The sequence below is a fragment of the Protopterus annectens genome, chromosome 2.part1 (assembly GCF_019279795.1).
Source record: "Protopterus annectens isolate FY-2018-M chromosome 2.part1, PAN1.0, whole genome shotgun sequence".
Classification (NCBI taxonomy): Eukaryota; Metazoa; Chordata; order Ceratodontiformes; family Protopteridae; genus Protopterus; species Protopterus annectens.
In genome coordinates this window covers 424059024-424073810 of record NC_056729.1, presented here as the reverse complement: position 1 = coordinate 424073810, position 14787 = coordinate 424059024, and the positions used below count along the sequence as shown (strand labels likewise).

Genomic DNA, 14787 nt, shown 5'->3' with positions numbered 1-14787 from the left:
TAGAAGTAGCCACCTGGTCTTCTGTTCACACCTTCACAAAGCACTACATGTTGGATGCTTTCTCTAGGCTCAGCACAGTGTTTGCCAGACCCATTCTGTCTGGTGTCCTGGAGTCTTCTCTTGTCTGGTTCCTTTCAACCTACCACCCACTTTCTATACAGCTCTGAGAATCACCTGTCTGTTAAGAATACTGCAACAGTGACTTAGTCAGGACATAGTAGAGTTGAATAAGAAGCTGCCATAACAGTAGATGTCCTACTGATCACTGTTGCGGTAATCCTTCCTGTACAGCTATATCCCTTTCTTTACTTCTCGACTTCTCACTGGCACTAACACTTCACCTTTCATGCACACACAGGCTTATTCTGTGCCATGGCATCTTATTTCCAAAAGGGGAATTTGCATACCCTGTTTAACCTAAGCCTCTCCCTTTCCTTGGTCTTCTTCAGGCTAGTGCTGGCTTGGAGATAGTCTGAGGTTCTCATACATATGTCCACATTTATACTGCAATGTGTTTGAGCTGAGATCATCACCTGTTCATACTTTGTACAAAGGTAAAGCTTTGGTACCCAGCCAGACATCAGAGAGCAAAGACCCATCTAAGAATACTGCAACAGTGATCAGTAGAACATCTACTGTTATGGTAAGTTCTTACACAACTGTACTGTCATGCAAGACCTTAAATAAATTTTCCTCTCACTTATTCCAAAATATCAGAGAAATTACCTCACTACGGCACCTTTTGTACATAAGCATCATAAACGGACATTAAAGCCTTTAAGCGTTTGTCAATGTCCATATTCAAGCACAACTTGGATCTTTGTATGGGAAATGGAAAGTTTACCGCAGGACTGCCCTCTATACTAATGAATAGAGGCAGCTCCTAAATGCTTTATCCCATACATGGGTCCCCTCAAATTATTTATGGTATGATCCCAGTTATACTCATTAGGAGTAATAGAAAGTTATCAACCACGGGATGGGTAAGGCCAATCTAACAGCAAATGGGATAGGTTATTTCAAGCACCAAAAGGGAAATTGGATAGGATTAAATGGCCCACAAGGGCCGCTAACTAGTATTTACCTATGAACCTATAAAGGGCAAAAGACCTAAGTTTCTTTTTCTGAGAAATCTGGTCAAGATTCCAGAAGACAGAAGTCCTCCTTTCCAGACAAGTCAGCTTCTATTTGACAGTCATTTTCTTTCCCAAGGGTTAACTCTGCCTTTTCCCCTTTAGCAACAAATCACTACAGACTCTTGGATTCTCTCAATCATTCACAATGGTTATTTCATGCGATTGTTCCTCTATTTTCAGGGATTCCTCAGCTCCCTCCTTGCCAATTACCCCCATTTTCCTCTTTATTTTCAAGACCTACTGTCACAAGATACTGTTCAACCAAACTTTCCTTGACAGAGTGCAAAGGTTTTTCTCACGGATGTTTTTGGTTCACAGGAAAGAGGTCTTCTGGAGGCCCATTCTAGACCTTTCCTTTCTTAATATGTTTCTGAAAGTTCTTTCTTTCAAAATAGTGACTCTCCAGTCTTTGTTCCCTTTGCTTCTTCCTCAGGCGTTTCTGAAGTCTCTGGACTTGAAGAATGCATATGTATATATTCCTTTCACCCTCTGTTCAGGACATTTTTAAGATTTTCTGTTTCATCCTTACATTATCAGTTCTCTGCTTTGCCTTTTGGTCTTTCTACAGCAGCAAGTTTTTTTTTTACCAGATGTCTAGTTCCAGTCATAGTCATTTGCAAGCTCTATGGTGTTCAGATTTTTCCCTATCTGGATGAACTTTTTATTCAGGTCACCTCTTTCCACAACTTCTTCTGTAGGACCTATAATTCAGTATATTTCTTCTTTGAAGTCTAGGCTTCACTCTAAATCTCAAAAAGTCCATTCTGACTCCTCCTCAAAACCAGATTTTCTTGGGGTGCAGGATTCAGACACTTACTATGATAACTTTTCTTCCTTTCCAAAGGGTCTACTCCTTGATAGCTTTCTTTCAGTCTCTTCTTCCTTTACAGGAGATCTTAGCAAAAGAGAGCCCTGGGATTCATGGCATCAACTGTCCCAATGCTTCCATTTGCCAGACTTCATATGAGGAAGTTTTAGCAGTATTTCAGAATATTTTGGCTGCAACATTGTCACCCTCTGGACTTTTCCATTCCTGTCTTGCCTTATCTAAGGAAATAATTTCTGTGATGGCTCCACCAGATATCTCAGAATCCAGGTCTTCCTTTTCAGGTACCCTCCCCTACTCAGAAGTTGTTTACTGATTCTTCAGACCTGGCTTGGTGAGCTTGTTTCAGCAGCATCATGGTCCATGGGGGCTGATCTTCACAACATGTGAAGGAGCATATCAACATCAAGGAAATTAAATCTCTTATCCTGGTTCTTCAGGCTCTACATTACCTTTGGATTCTAGGGCCACTCAAAATTTTCACAGTCAAGACCACTGTCATGTAGTACATAAATGAGGAACAAAGCCATACCACCTTGAAAGACTAGTCCTCTTGGCATAGTGTTTTGCCATCTGCCATCATGAACTCTTAGAACAGAATGTTATGGAAGACAATCTGAGCAAATCCGAGGAAGATCCTCGTGAATGGATGTTTCACAGAGAGGTTTTCATGGCCATTGTCCATCAGAAGGATATTTCTCAGGTAGATCTTTTTGTCTCCCTTCAGAACAGACACTGTCCCAAGTTCTTTTCCAGAGTTCCATGTCCTCTGGCTTGAAAAGTGGATGCCATGTCTTTTTCTTGGAGGGGGATGCTCCTGTATACTTATCCGTTCCTCTTTTGCCAGAGGTCCTACACAAGATTATGTGGGACAGGCACAAGATCTTGTTGCTAACTCCCTTTGTCTCACAGTATTGGTTTACCCTTCTTTTTCATCTCGCCACAGGATGGATCTCCTCATACAAGACAAGTGCTCTCTAATTCACACTTATCTTCTCACCCTACAGTTAACACTGGGTGTTATGGCTTTGGCTCCTTTTCAACACCAGTTTTCTGAGGACATGCGTCAGGTTCATGCCTCATGTTTTGTATGAGGCCAGAAAATCCACTACTAAAAAATAATATATTGGAAAGTGGAAGAGCTTTTCTGCTTGGTGTCACAGACACGAACAGGACCATTTTTGGGTGGGTATTCCTACTGTTCTTTCTTATTTGTGTGAGTTGCACAATTCTGGTCTGGCATACTCCCCTGTTAAAGCTAATTTGTCAGCCATTTCTGTCTGTCTGCCTGGAGATCCACTACTTTCCTCTAGGTTTGAGGTTAAACAGTTCCTAAAAGAGTCCTTCATATTAGCTTTCCAAGAAAACTAATTCCTTTTTCTTGGAACCTTAAGTTTGTTCCTGAAAAATTTGACTCGGCCACCTTTTGAAACAGCAGCTTCTTCCTCTCTCAAATTCTGTAACTGGAAAAGTATCTTTTTGGTGACCTTGACTTCTGCCAAGAAAGCCTTTGAACTTCAGGCTGTTATGGCAGTTCCTCTTTTTCTGTTTTTTTTTTCCATAGAGATAGGGGGTCTCTTAGAACATATCCTCCTCTTATGCCTAAAGTAGTCAGTGATTTTTCTTTGAATCAGACCATCCATCTTCCTTCTTTCCTTTCCTTCTCCTGAAAATAGTCGAGAGAGAGAGTTCTCCATTCTTTAGATTTGCATAGGCAGCTCATTCTTTGGATTTGCGTAAGACAGTTCAGATGTAATATAGACAAAACTAAAGATGTTAGGAAGTCTGAGCAGCCTTTTGTTTCTTTTCAGGACAAGAAATTGACTTTCACTGTTTCTAAGCAAGCCATATCTTCTTGGATTTCTAAAGCTGTTTCTTTTTGTTGCTGTCTTCATGGCAAGCAACTTCCTACTTCTGTTTGTGCTCATTCTGCTAGGGCAGTTGCCTTTTCTGGTGCATGTTTTAAGGCTGTCAATGCAAGATCCATTTTGGAAACCTCTGCTACTTGGTCTTACTCTGCATGCTTTAAACACTGTAAGTTGGATATGATTTCTAGGGCCAGAACAGGTTTTGCTATGTCCATCCTTCATTTGTTTTTGTAGAGTTCCTCAGTTTCTTCTTCCTCCTGCCATCTTTTATAATAACTCTGGTACTATATCTATTGTAAGGAATACTAAAACAGTGATTAAGGAAGGACACAGTACAGTTGTATAAGAACTTATCATAACAGTACATATCCAACTTATCACTGTTGCAGTATTCCTTCCCCCGCCTCTGGCTGAGGGGTCTTCTTTTCCCCTCTTTTTGGATGTACATGTATTATCTTTGTTTTCTCCCTCATTTGCTACTGCTGTTCTCTTGGGGCAAGTCAGTTTTGTGGATTTGGCACTTGTACATTACTTACTTACTTTGCGTCTTAGATGTAGGACATATGTCTGACTTATGGTGCTTAGAAGGACCCAAAGCTTTAGTATGTTGACCAGATGTAAGGATATCCCTGTTGTAAGTAAAAGTGCAATAGTGATAAGCAGGCTGTCATCTGTTCTTGCACAGCTATACTTTATTCACAACTGAGTCGGCAGCACTGAGATGGAATGGCAAGAACTTGTAAGGCATAATAATTGTTTACTAACTTATGTCTTATGCTTAGGCCAGCATGTTCTAAGGACTAAAACTTACATAACTCTCAATCTGAAGTAGTTAACTTCATTTTATCTGCAACCTGTGGGCATACAGATCCGTATCGGATCCGAGCCGGCAACTTTTTTTCTAGCATCTGCTCCAAGCTCCGAGCTCCTCCCCTTACTCATAATGCCCTACCAATTCCTATCTTCCCTCAGATCTTGTTTGCCACACCAGTAGTGTGCATCGTGGTCTCCTTTGCTCTGAGCTAAGAGATAGTAAGTAGAAACTTTTTGCTTATATCAAGGTGTGCTTGACTAGGATTACTCTTCCTCCCCTTCTGTAGTAATGCGTTTGGTCGTTAGTGTAAAAAAAAAAAAAAAAGTTGTTTGTATTAGAGTAATAGTTAGGCCTGCCCTTCCCCTACCTGTGTGTGTGGTTTTTGGTAAGGTAGTGCTTATACCTTTGAGTGCAGGACTATGGCTGACCAGCCAAAGCCTGTGTTCAAAAAATGTACAGTGTGTGGCCATAAGCTTTCCCTTGCCGATGGTCACACTCTGTGTGTGATATGCTTAGGAGTGGCAGATTTATCCACTCAGTGTGCTGTCTGTTCAGGCTTCAACCCTAGGGCCCTTAGGGATTGTAAGGCCAAGCTAGTTACCAAAGGCCTTTTCCCTGTTACCATGCTGGAATCTGCCTTGGCCTCGGTCGCTAGTGTACCACCCTGACAGGAACTCAACCTCCTTCTTCGTCTGCCGATGGGTCCTCGAAGGACAGATCTTCAGTCAGTGAGTCTGACAAAGATAAAGAAAAACAAAAAGAGAAGGAAAAGGAAAGGCGCAGAGAAGAAAGGGAGAAAAAGAAAGACAGGCATCGTAAGAGATCCCCAGACAAGGGAGCTCTTTCTCAGCCCCCCATCTGAGACCATGAGGCCTGTTTCTCCTCGGCTCCGGTCACCTCATTTCTCACCAGAGCCGTTGGAATATTTGGATCCGAGGCCCTCCACCCCTCTGCGCAGACCAGCAAGATCCGAGTCGATGGCCTCTTCGAGGTCGACTCGAGCCTATCGGACATTGATATGGACAGGATGATGCGGAGATTTATTCAGACCCAAATTCAGATGGGTGTCTTGCCAGGTCCCTCTCCCTCTGAAGGGGACGACCTCCATGCCTCTTTTCCGCCCCATCTCTCCTTCCCCGATCCATGCTTTGGCTTTGGGGCTCTTGGATCCGAGGTTTTTCGGAGCTGGTAGCTCGGCGCCGACGGTTCCTCCAACCTTGACTCTGGCTGTTACCTTGAGTTCATCGGATCCGACTTGTTCGGACCCAAGTGACTCTCAGAGCCACAGACAGGGAGTCTGACCCGGGAGAATGGATTCTTTGTCTCTGACCCTTTTGGACCCGATCTGTTCCCTCGGACCTCAGGCTAACCTGTCTTCAGCTCCGGTCCCCGCTTCGGATCCGGGGAGGACTTCTCCCGTGGCCTTCGAAGTGGTGGAGAGGGTTCTTTCCCAGGGAATGAGACCCCAGCCCATCCCCTCGGATACCACCCAGGCCCCCCTGGATTTGGCGATGACTCCCTTCATCCTATCTCAGGGACAGCCCGTACCAGAAGATCCTGAGGTCATTTTCCCCGAGGAAACCCCTGCGGCTCGCAGATCCCCTTCTGAAAGTCCCACTGAAGAGGGTCACCACAAGCGCAAGTGCAAAAGGAGGCACTTGGACTCCCCTGAGTCCCTCACTACTGACACTGACTTAGATGAAGGAGAAGGTTCCCCCAGGTCACCTCCCGAAGACATCTCCTTCAGAGATCCTCTGCCAGAGAGGAGGTTGGTCAGCCCTAAAACCTTCTGGGGATGAGTCAGTGTTCCTGGAGGCCTTTGGCACAAGCCCATCTACTTCCAGCAGACCTCTTGGTGTACCTCATCAGCACAAGGGCATGGAAGAAGCCTGACACTGTAGAGCCCATTCCCAAATGTCCTGACAAGGTTTTATCTCCTCCTCCTGATACACAACCCTGGTCAAAAGGAACCCCAGTTGATGCTATGTTGGTCATAGCGGCCACAAAAAAGGAACTAGCACAGGAGAGTTCCTTAGTCCACCCTCCAGACAAGGAGTCCAGGTCGGTGGATAGGTTTGGGAAACGCGTATACTCCTCAGCGATGTTTTCTATCCATGCGCTGAATTATTTGGCACATATGATTCGACTTCAGCGAGACCTTGCTTCGGAATTCGCTGAGTCACCCCCAGAGTCTTTATCGACGCAGGACAGAAAGCTGTTCTCTGCGAAAATGTCTACTCTGAAGTCAGTCTCAAATACATCTATGCGGCTACTTTCCCATGCCACGGAAAAAGCAGCTAGAGCAGCTGGGACAGGCATAGCCATGAGGCAACATGCCTGGCTCAGATTGTGTCAGTGCGCGGAACCTTTCAAGGCGTCGTTTATCAACGCTCCCTACGACAGTTCTTCCCTCTTTGGGAAGACAGTACGTGACACACTGGTCCAGAGCGAAAAGGACAGGAAGACTTTGTCTGCCATTGGAGTCCGCTTCTCTAACCCTCAGCGGTCCTTTTCTAGGAATCAAAGAGGGCAGAAGAAGATGTGGTTCCGAAAATCTCTGTTTTCACGGGATTCTCAGGACAGCTATTCCCCCAGAGGCAGAGGGGGACAGGATCAACGCCGACCCAGAGGTAGAAGGGGTCCCAGGAATTTCAGGTCTAGGGAACCCTTCTCTGATAGACCCGGTCAGCAGCCCTGAGGGGTTTCCCGACCGTCCTACTCTGGAGGCAGTCGAGGGACGATTGTCCTTACACCCAGTGGCATGGGAGTCCATTACATCAGATCGCTGGGTTCTTCAAATAATATCCAGAGGTTACTCTATTCCTTTCGTTGCCCCTCCAAAATTTACAAAACACCTCCCGGATGTTCCACCTGCTCACAGGGAGGCCGCAGCTCTAGAGGTTTCAAAGCTGCTTCTCAAATGAGCCATCAAAATGGTCCCACCCCATCAGTCCAGATTAGGCATCTACTCAAGGTTCTTTTTGGTGCCAAAAAAGACGGGGGACCTCAGGCCCATTCTAGACCTGTCAACATTAAGCCTGTCAGTAGCCAAGCAGAAATTCCGGATGGTCACCCTATATTCCATTCTACCTTATCTCCAAGAGTGCGACTGGATGTGCTTGTTAGACCTTCAGGATGCTTACTACCACATCAAATTACACAGAAGCTCCAGGAGGTTTCTGCGCTTCCGGCTGGGAGCCAGTCACTTTCAGTTCAGAGCCCTACCCTTTGGTCTCACCACAGCTCCCAGGGTGTTCACCAAGGTAATGGCAGTTGTAGCGGCTCACCTGAGGCTTCAGGGTAGTCAGGCGTTTCCATACCTGGACGACTGGCTCTTCACTGTGCACAACAAGCATCACTTGTGTCTGGCCAGAGATTATTTCATTCAGTTAGCAGACTTACTGGGAATTACAGTCAATGTTCACAAATCCCATTTGCAACCAGTACAAATTCTAGACTTCATTGGGGCACAGTTAGACACTTTGCAGATGAAGGTATTCCTAACTCCAGACAGGATTCTACATCTCAGGTGCCATATAGCTCAGATAGCGAACTCCAAGTCTTCAAAGGCGAGCGAGGTTCTCCGGAATCTAGGCTCCATGGCTGTCACCATATCTATTCTCCCTTATGCGTGCCTTCACATGTGGGTCCTTCAATGGACTCTGGCTGTTCAGTGGTCTTGGCTAGACCTGCCCATGGAATTTCCGATCAAGATCAGTCACTTCTACAGGACATCTCTTCTTTGGTGGTAAACGTCACCGGAGATATCAAAAGGACACCCATTTGCATCACCCCCAGTCCAAACCACAGTGACCAAGGACGCCTCCCAACTCGGGTGGGGGGACACTGTTCGGGAAGGACAGTCCAAGGCACGTGGTCCCAGACAGAGACCAATTTGCACATAAATGTTCTAGAGATGAGGGAAGTGCTTTTAGCGTTCGAAGCCTTTCACACAGTCCTCCCTCTTGGATTGATTGCAATTCAGTCAAACAACATGCCGGTCGTTTGGTATATCAACAAGCAGGGAGGAACCAGATCCTACCCTCTATGTCACGAGGCCATGAGAGTATGGGAATGGGTGATTTCCACAGGTTGGTTTCTGATAGCAATGCACATCCTGGGGCAATTTAACATTTTAGTGGACAGATTGAGCCAGGCCATTCTGATGCCTTACAAGTGGTTTCCTTGCATGGGGTCAGCCTTGCTGCAATCTCTTCACATCTCCTTCCAACGCGAAGTGCAGCGAGTTCTTCAAACTGATTCCATCACCAGGGGAAGTCCCCAGAGACGCTCTATTCCATGCTTGTCCCCCGGGCTTCTGTATGCTTATCCACCTTTACCTCTCATTCCGAAGCTTCTTCAGAAAGCTTGCCACCTATGGTGCAAAGTGGTCCTCATTGTCCCATTCTGGCCTCGTCAGGTTTGGTTTCCATTCCTTTGGTCTCATCTCTTAGCTCCCCCGTGGGTTCTGGATCCCTGCCCGGATCTAATTTCCCATCTGTTGGGGACATGTCCACCCGATCTGGGCAGCCTCAAGCTAACAGCTTGGTTGCTCCAGTTCCATTAATTGCCAGGACTCCCGGTCTTTCATCCCAGGTGAAGTCCATTCTGGTGGCCTCTCTTAAAGACTCCACTAGGAAACTTTATTGCAGTAAATGGAAGCGCTTTTCCATTTGGGCCTCACAAAGGAAAAATAAATCCCTTTACAGCCCCTGTTCCAGCGGTGTTGGACAGGAGCTAGTTCCTCCACAATGAAAGTACAATTGGCAGCCATTTCCAGTTTTTACATTGGTGAAGACAATATGGCCTTAGCCTCCTCTAGGCTGTGTAAGGCTTTTCTTAAAGGTACTTTTCTATTACGGCCCCCTGTCAAGGATTCTGTACCTCCTTGGGCCTTACTTTTGTTTTACAGGCATTGGTGGTTCCTAATTTCGAACCTGCAGCTTCGGTGGACTTAAAATTTTGTCCTGGAAGACAGCTTTCCTAGTCGCCATCACATCGGCTAGGAGAGTTTCTGAGCTTCAAGCTCTGTCTGCCGTGCCTCCGTATTTGGTCTTCCATAAGGATAGGGTCTCCCTCCGTACTAACCCTTCCTTCTTACCAAAAGTTGCATCTGAAGCAAACATAAATCAGTCCATTAAACTGCCCGTTTTCTTTCCCAACTTCCAAAATAAAGGTGAATACAAACTCCATTTGTTAGATGTTCATAGACAACTTTGTTTTTATCTTCATAGAACAAAGTCTTTCCACAAGACTGACCAATTGTTTGTTTCCTTTTCCAAAGTGTTTATGGGAAAAGCTATTTCTAAAGTTTCTTTAGCCAGATGGATCACTCTTTGCATTTCACATGTCTACAAAGCAAAATGTTTATCTCCTCCTGGTATAGTTAAGGCTCACTCTACCAGGTCCATGGTGACCTCTGCTGCTTTTTGGTCCAGGGTACCTGTGGACAATATTTGTGCAGCAGAGACATGGGCCAATTCACATACCTTCATTTCCCATTACAAATTGGATCTGATTTTGAGGGGTAGAGCATCCTTTGGCTCTGTGGTTCTCAAGAATATCCTTCCATAAGGGCCTCCCAGGATCAGAGTAGCTGGGGACTCTGTCCCACAGGTTGCAGATAAAATGAAGTTAACTACTTCAGATAAAGAAGTTATGTACTCACCATAAAGTTCCATCTGAGTAGTTATACTTCATTTTTCTGCAACATTCCCTCCCTCCGTTCCCCCGGACCTTATCCTGTTTTCAGGGTTGGTTTATTGGGTTGAGTTGCATATATATTGTATGTTGCAGCTAACTCGATCTGAGGGAAGATAGGAGTTGGTATGGCATTATGGGTAAGTGGAGGAGCTTGGAGCAGATGCTAGAAAAAATGTTGCCGGCTCGGATCTGATACGGATCCATATACCCACAGGTTGCAGAAAAATGAAGTATAACTACTTAGATGGAATGTTATGGTGAGTACATAACTTCTTTGTTACTTAAGTAAGACAAATAAAACAATAACTCACTTGATTATTCCTTATAGCTAGTGAAATGAATAAACTTTTGGTATCTGTGGTTAAGTATATAATGATAAGAAGCCTGGCACTTGTACATTAGTCAGTGAATAAGCTGGAGAATGGGTACAAAAGCAAAACATTCTGTCATCTCTTTCCTGCCAAAACAGGAAATGGGGCATAGATGTAGGGAGAATGTAACTGATAAAAAGCTCAAAGGGAGTCATAAATTGTCTACTGGTAACCCCAGTAATACTTAGAGCATTAATTCAGGGTAGTGCCATTTTAAGTAATAGAGGAAATTGAAGGATATGGAATATGGGAAGGCACAATTTTGTTTTATTGTGCAATTACAGACTGCATTGTGAGAAGAAACCACCTTGCATGGAAGGCAGTGGGTTCATACCTGTCAAACTCTGGGCAAGAAATCTGGACAAAGCCATAAATAATGGGGGGGGGGGGGGGGGCAAAGCAGCAAAAATAGGACCAATTTTTACATATAGTTTTTACAAACTTAAAAAGTCAATAGAATAGCAGGTTTTGCATTCGCATGAATATTCTGAAAAGTATGCTGAAACTCAAATGTCGGTCATTACATTCACACTTCAGTCTTCAAAGATTTGCCAAGTATTTGCCAGAAAACTACAATTTTATGAAAAATGGACCAAAAACATGAGGCAAAAATCTGGGCATTCTACAAAAAATCTGTGCAGTTGATAGGTATGAATGGGCTAGATTCCAAAAGAGTTGCTCTCAGTGTAAGTCTGCCCTGATTCCAAAAGACTTGTTTTCAGTATAATTGACTTACTTCAGTCTAACGCCCATCTATAAACAGGCATACACTTGAGGCAAGATTCCAAAAGACCTGCTGTCAGCCTACTCTTAGTATAAGTGGTCACTTGCACTGAGGGAAAGTCTTTTGGAGTCGGGCCCAAAGTCATGTTAATATGGCTGCCTCTGCCATGCCATTTGAGGATATAACACATTATAAAATATTAACCATTTATTTTCACATAGGGACATATGTACTGCACAGAGTATTAACATGCAACTGAAACATGTTTTTAAAGGATTTTGTCCATAAAGGTTTGATTGCATGCAGTAAATATTTAAAAAATAATTAAGGAATATGAACTTGGACTTGGATTCAGAAGGATATTCTCTGCCCTCTTTAATTGGTTAACAGAGGTTGGTTATTTAGAGATAATCTCCAATTCAAATACAACATAAAGCTGCACAGAGAAATGCATCATTATAGGCTAGTTACCAAGTCTGTAAATGTAGCACAGCACTGTCAGACATGGCCACGCTATTGTTCTCACCACTAGCCCATACATTACAATAGCATAAGCACCCCACCAAGACATCCCCCCCACACACACACACCCTTTCACAGTTACACTCCGCTCACTCATATACCCACATGCACTCTCCAGCATACACACATTCCCCAGTTCCTACCTCTAGACACAGTACAAGTCACGACCACTCCTGTAAGGGTGAATGCCATCTGTTTTGATAGTGTTCAACTTTTCTGCCTTGTGAAGAAAGTAGCTCATTGGAGTGATTCTTCAAATTGCTCTGTCATGTTAACCCCTGCCAGTACCATTCCCAGGGAAGAATACATGGCTATTTTGCAGTAGCTGGTTTCTTAGACTGCTGCATTTGCATGCAGCTTCACCAAGACTGTTGTTCATGTTACAGCCACCACCAGGGGGAAACATTAGAAGGACAGTGATCTCTGAATCTGTCAAATCTGTTGCAATGTGGAAACCTCCAAATCAGAACTTTCACACGGTTGTAAGCCATTCTGAATCTCAGGACTGTATTTTCAAATAGTACTGAGAAATGTTGAAGTGTGTAGTGCTGTATACTCGATTGAACTTCCATGCATAATGATTATTTGATATCACTTTTTCCTGGTTTTAAATCTTAAGAAATACATGTGAATTGTTCTCCTAAGGTATCTTTCCAAAATAATGTGAAAATAAGTAAGCGTACAATATAACATCTGGTTAAAAACAGCAAAGTCTGACTTGTATGGTACCTCTGTACTACTTTTAGTGGTATATATCTTGGACATAGAACCTTGTGCTCTTACTCAGGAAAATAAAATAAGAAGAATTACTGCGAAATGACAATTGAAGTCTAACGCTTACAAAGAGATCACAGCAAGTTATGGGTGGAAGTTTGAGTAAACAGGTTATTTCTTGGCCCTTTTCAGAAGCTGTCTTTGTCAGCTTATGATTTATCGACCCAACATTACAGGTAATTGGCTGTCTGTTATTTGTAAACAGTTGCTATATATTTATACTAAACATATTTTATTTATTTGTCAGGCCAAAGTCTGGTTTTACAGCTGCAGACACAGTAGCTATCGTTTTCTGTTCTACTCATAAATCTCTCACTCTGGGTAAGTGATCTTGTTACAGTAATCCTGCTATTCCCTGGTTTGCATGAAATTAGTGCATTGTAGGTATTCTTGATTTCAACGTATTGATTACTTTGGATATATGAATAGTGACTGCTAGGAGCACCATGTTTGGTATATTTGTAGGTCAAGTACAGACAGCCCAAGATATTAGTGTCTGTTGAGTTTTACTTTTTCAAACCATTTAGTACTCGAGTTTCATTTTGCCAGATAGCTTGTTCATCTTTTTAATTGTGTGCGCGCGCATGTGTGTGTGTGGGGCAGGAACAAAAGGGCACATAGTATCATTAAATGTTAGTTGCAAATAAATATTTGTATATTTTCAATCACTTTATCTGTTTATTTCATGTTTGTTCAGTTTTTTTGTATTTAAATGATGTGTTCATTACTATTACGACACTTGGATATTTAAAAGACTGTTTAAGAAATGACTGCAGTCGTAGTTGATTTAGCAGGGATATCATGTCATTTGTTCATTGATATGCAGCCCTGCATTTTCTGTATTCAGAGTCATACAGCAGTGCAACACTTGGAGGTTGGTAATGTATGGAGTGTGACGATGCTACGTAAAACTTAGCTTGGCTTACTGAATTTTTTCATGTGTTACCACCCCCAAACTCACACACGTGCAGACCTGGCACTAAAAATTATCATTGTCTTTTACATCATTCTTTTATGAATGGGCTAAGTGCTTTTTTTGCCCAGGATCTGTAGAAAACATACAGGTTGTGTGGAATACTAGGCTTTTGTGCCTCAGTCTGAGAATGAAAGTCCTACAAACATAGTATTGTAGACTAGGCAACAGGAAGCATATGACTTAGCCATTTTAAAGAAGCATATGACTTAACAGCCATTTTAATGTGTTATATGGAAGGTGCGTCAAATTAAGTCAGCTGTTATCACCACTGTGCAGATATCAGTGGAACTGCATTCTTTTGCATTGAGAGATAACTATGTCACGCTTGTATGTCATGTTTATGAAGTAGAAGACAGAAGAAGGAACAAGTTGTCCTGCCCAAATAGGTTGGACTTGCTTTGGGCATCTGGAGATGTGGGGCACATGGCACCACCAATATCTTAACTTACAGAGGATGATGGTTGGTTGTTCTAAAAACTGTTTTTAGTTTAAAACAACAATGTAAATTATTTTAAAATATATGCTTATTCAAGTCAAAACAGGTAGTTATACTTCTGTTAAATCATAAGTGAACAAGCATGTCATAAAACAATTCAATGCTGATGCTGGCGTTTTTCATACTCTTTTATTAAACATAGTTTGTGCAGAATGTTTGCATATACATAGATGTATAAATGTACCATAGATCACACATACACACACCCACAAAAAAAAAAAAAAAAAAAGATAAAAGGTACATGGAAGGTGAAGTGACTGACTGAGAGTCATAGGGTTTGTCTGGTTTATTTCTCTGTTAAATTTCTTAGTTTAAATTGTGTGAATTTCTAACCAGAGGGCAGTGACTGTTTTGAATACTTCATCATTTTTTAATTGGGTCTGTCTTTATAAAAATAAGTTCCTTATTATGGCCCTTGGCTTCAGAATACAGTTAATATTTTGACACATGCACATGTGAACTACAGTTTTCTTTAAAACTTGTGGAATCACCTCTGATTGGTGGATTAAAAGAATGCACGTTCATTTCATTGACTTAGATAGAAGAGCACCGTAATTTAGCCAGCCTGGAACAAGTG

The 14787-nt window shown here is 43.0% G+C and overlaps 1 protein-coding gene across 1 annotated transcript in view; it reads left to right on the top strand.

Moving 5' to 3' along the window:
* The window catches only part of SLC10A7 (solute carrier family 10 member 7), a gene marked incomplete in the record, with an annotated part of 2703821 nt that overhangs the window by 2495779 nt on the left and 193255 nt on the right, over positions 1–14787 (top strand). The window contains 1 exon segment of the mRNA XM_044062239.1: positions 12986–13059. Coding sequence (XP_043918174.1) covers positions 12986–13059 — 74 coding nt within the window.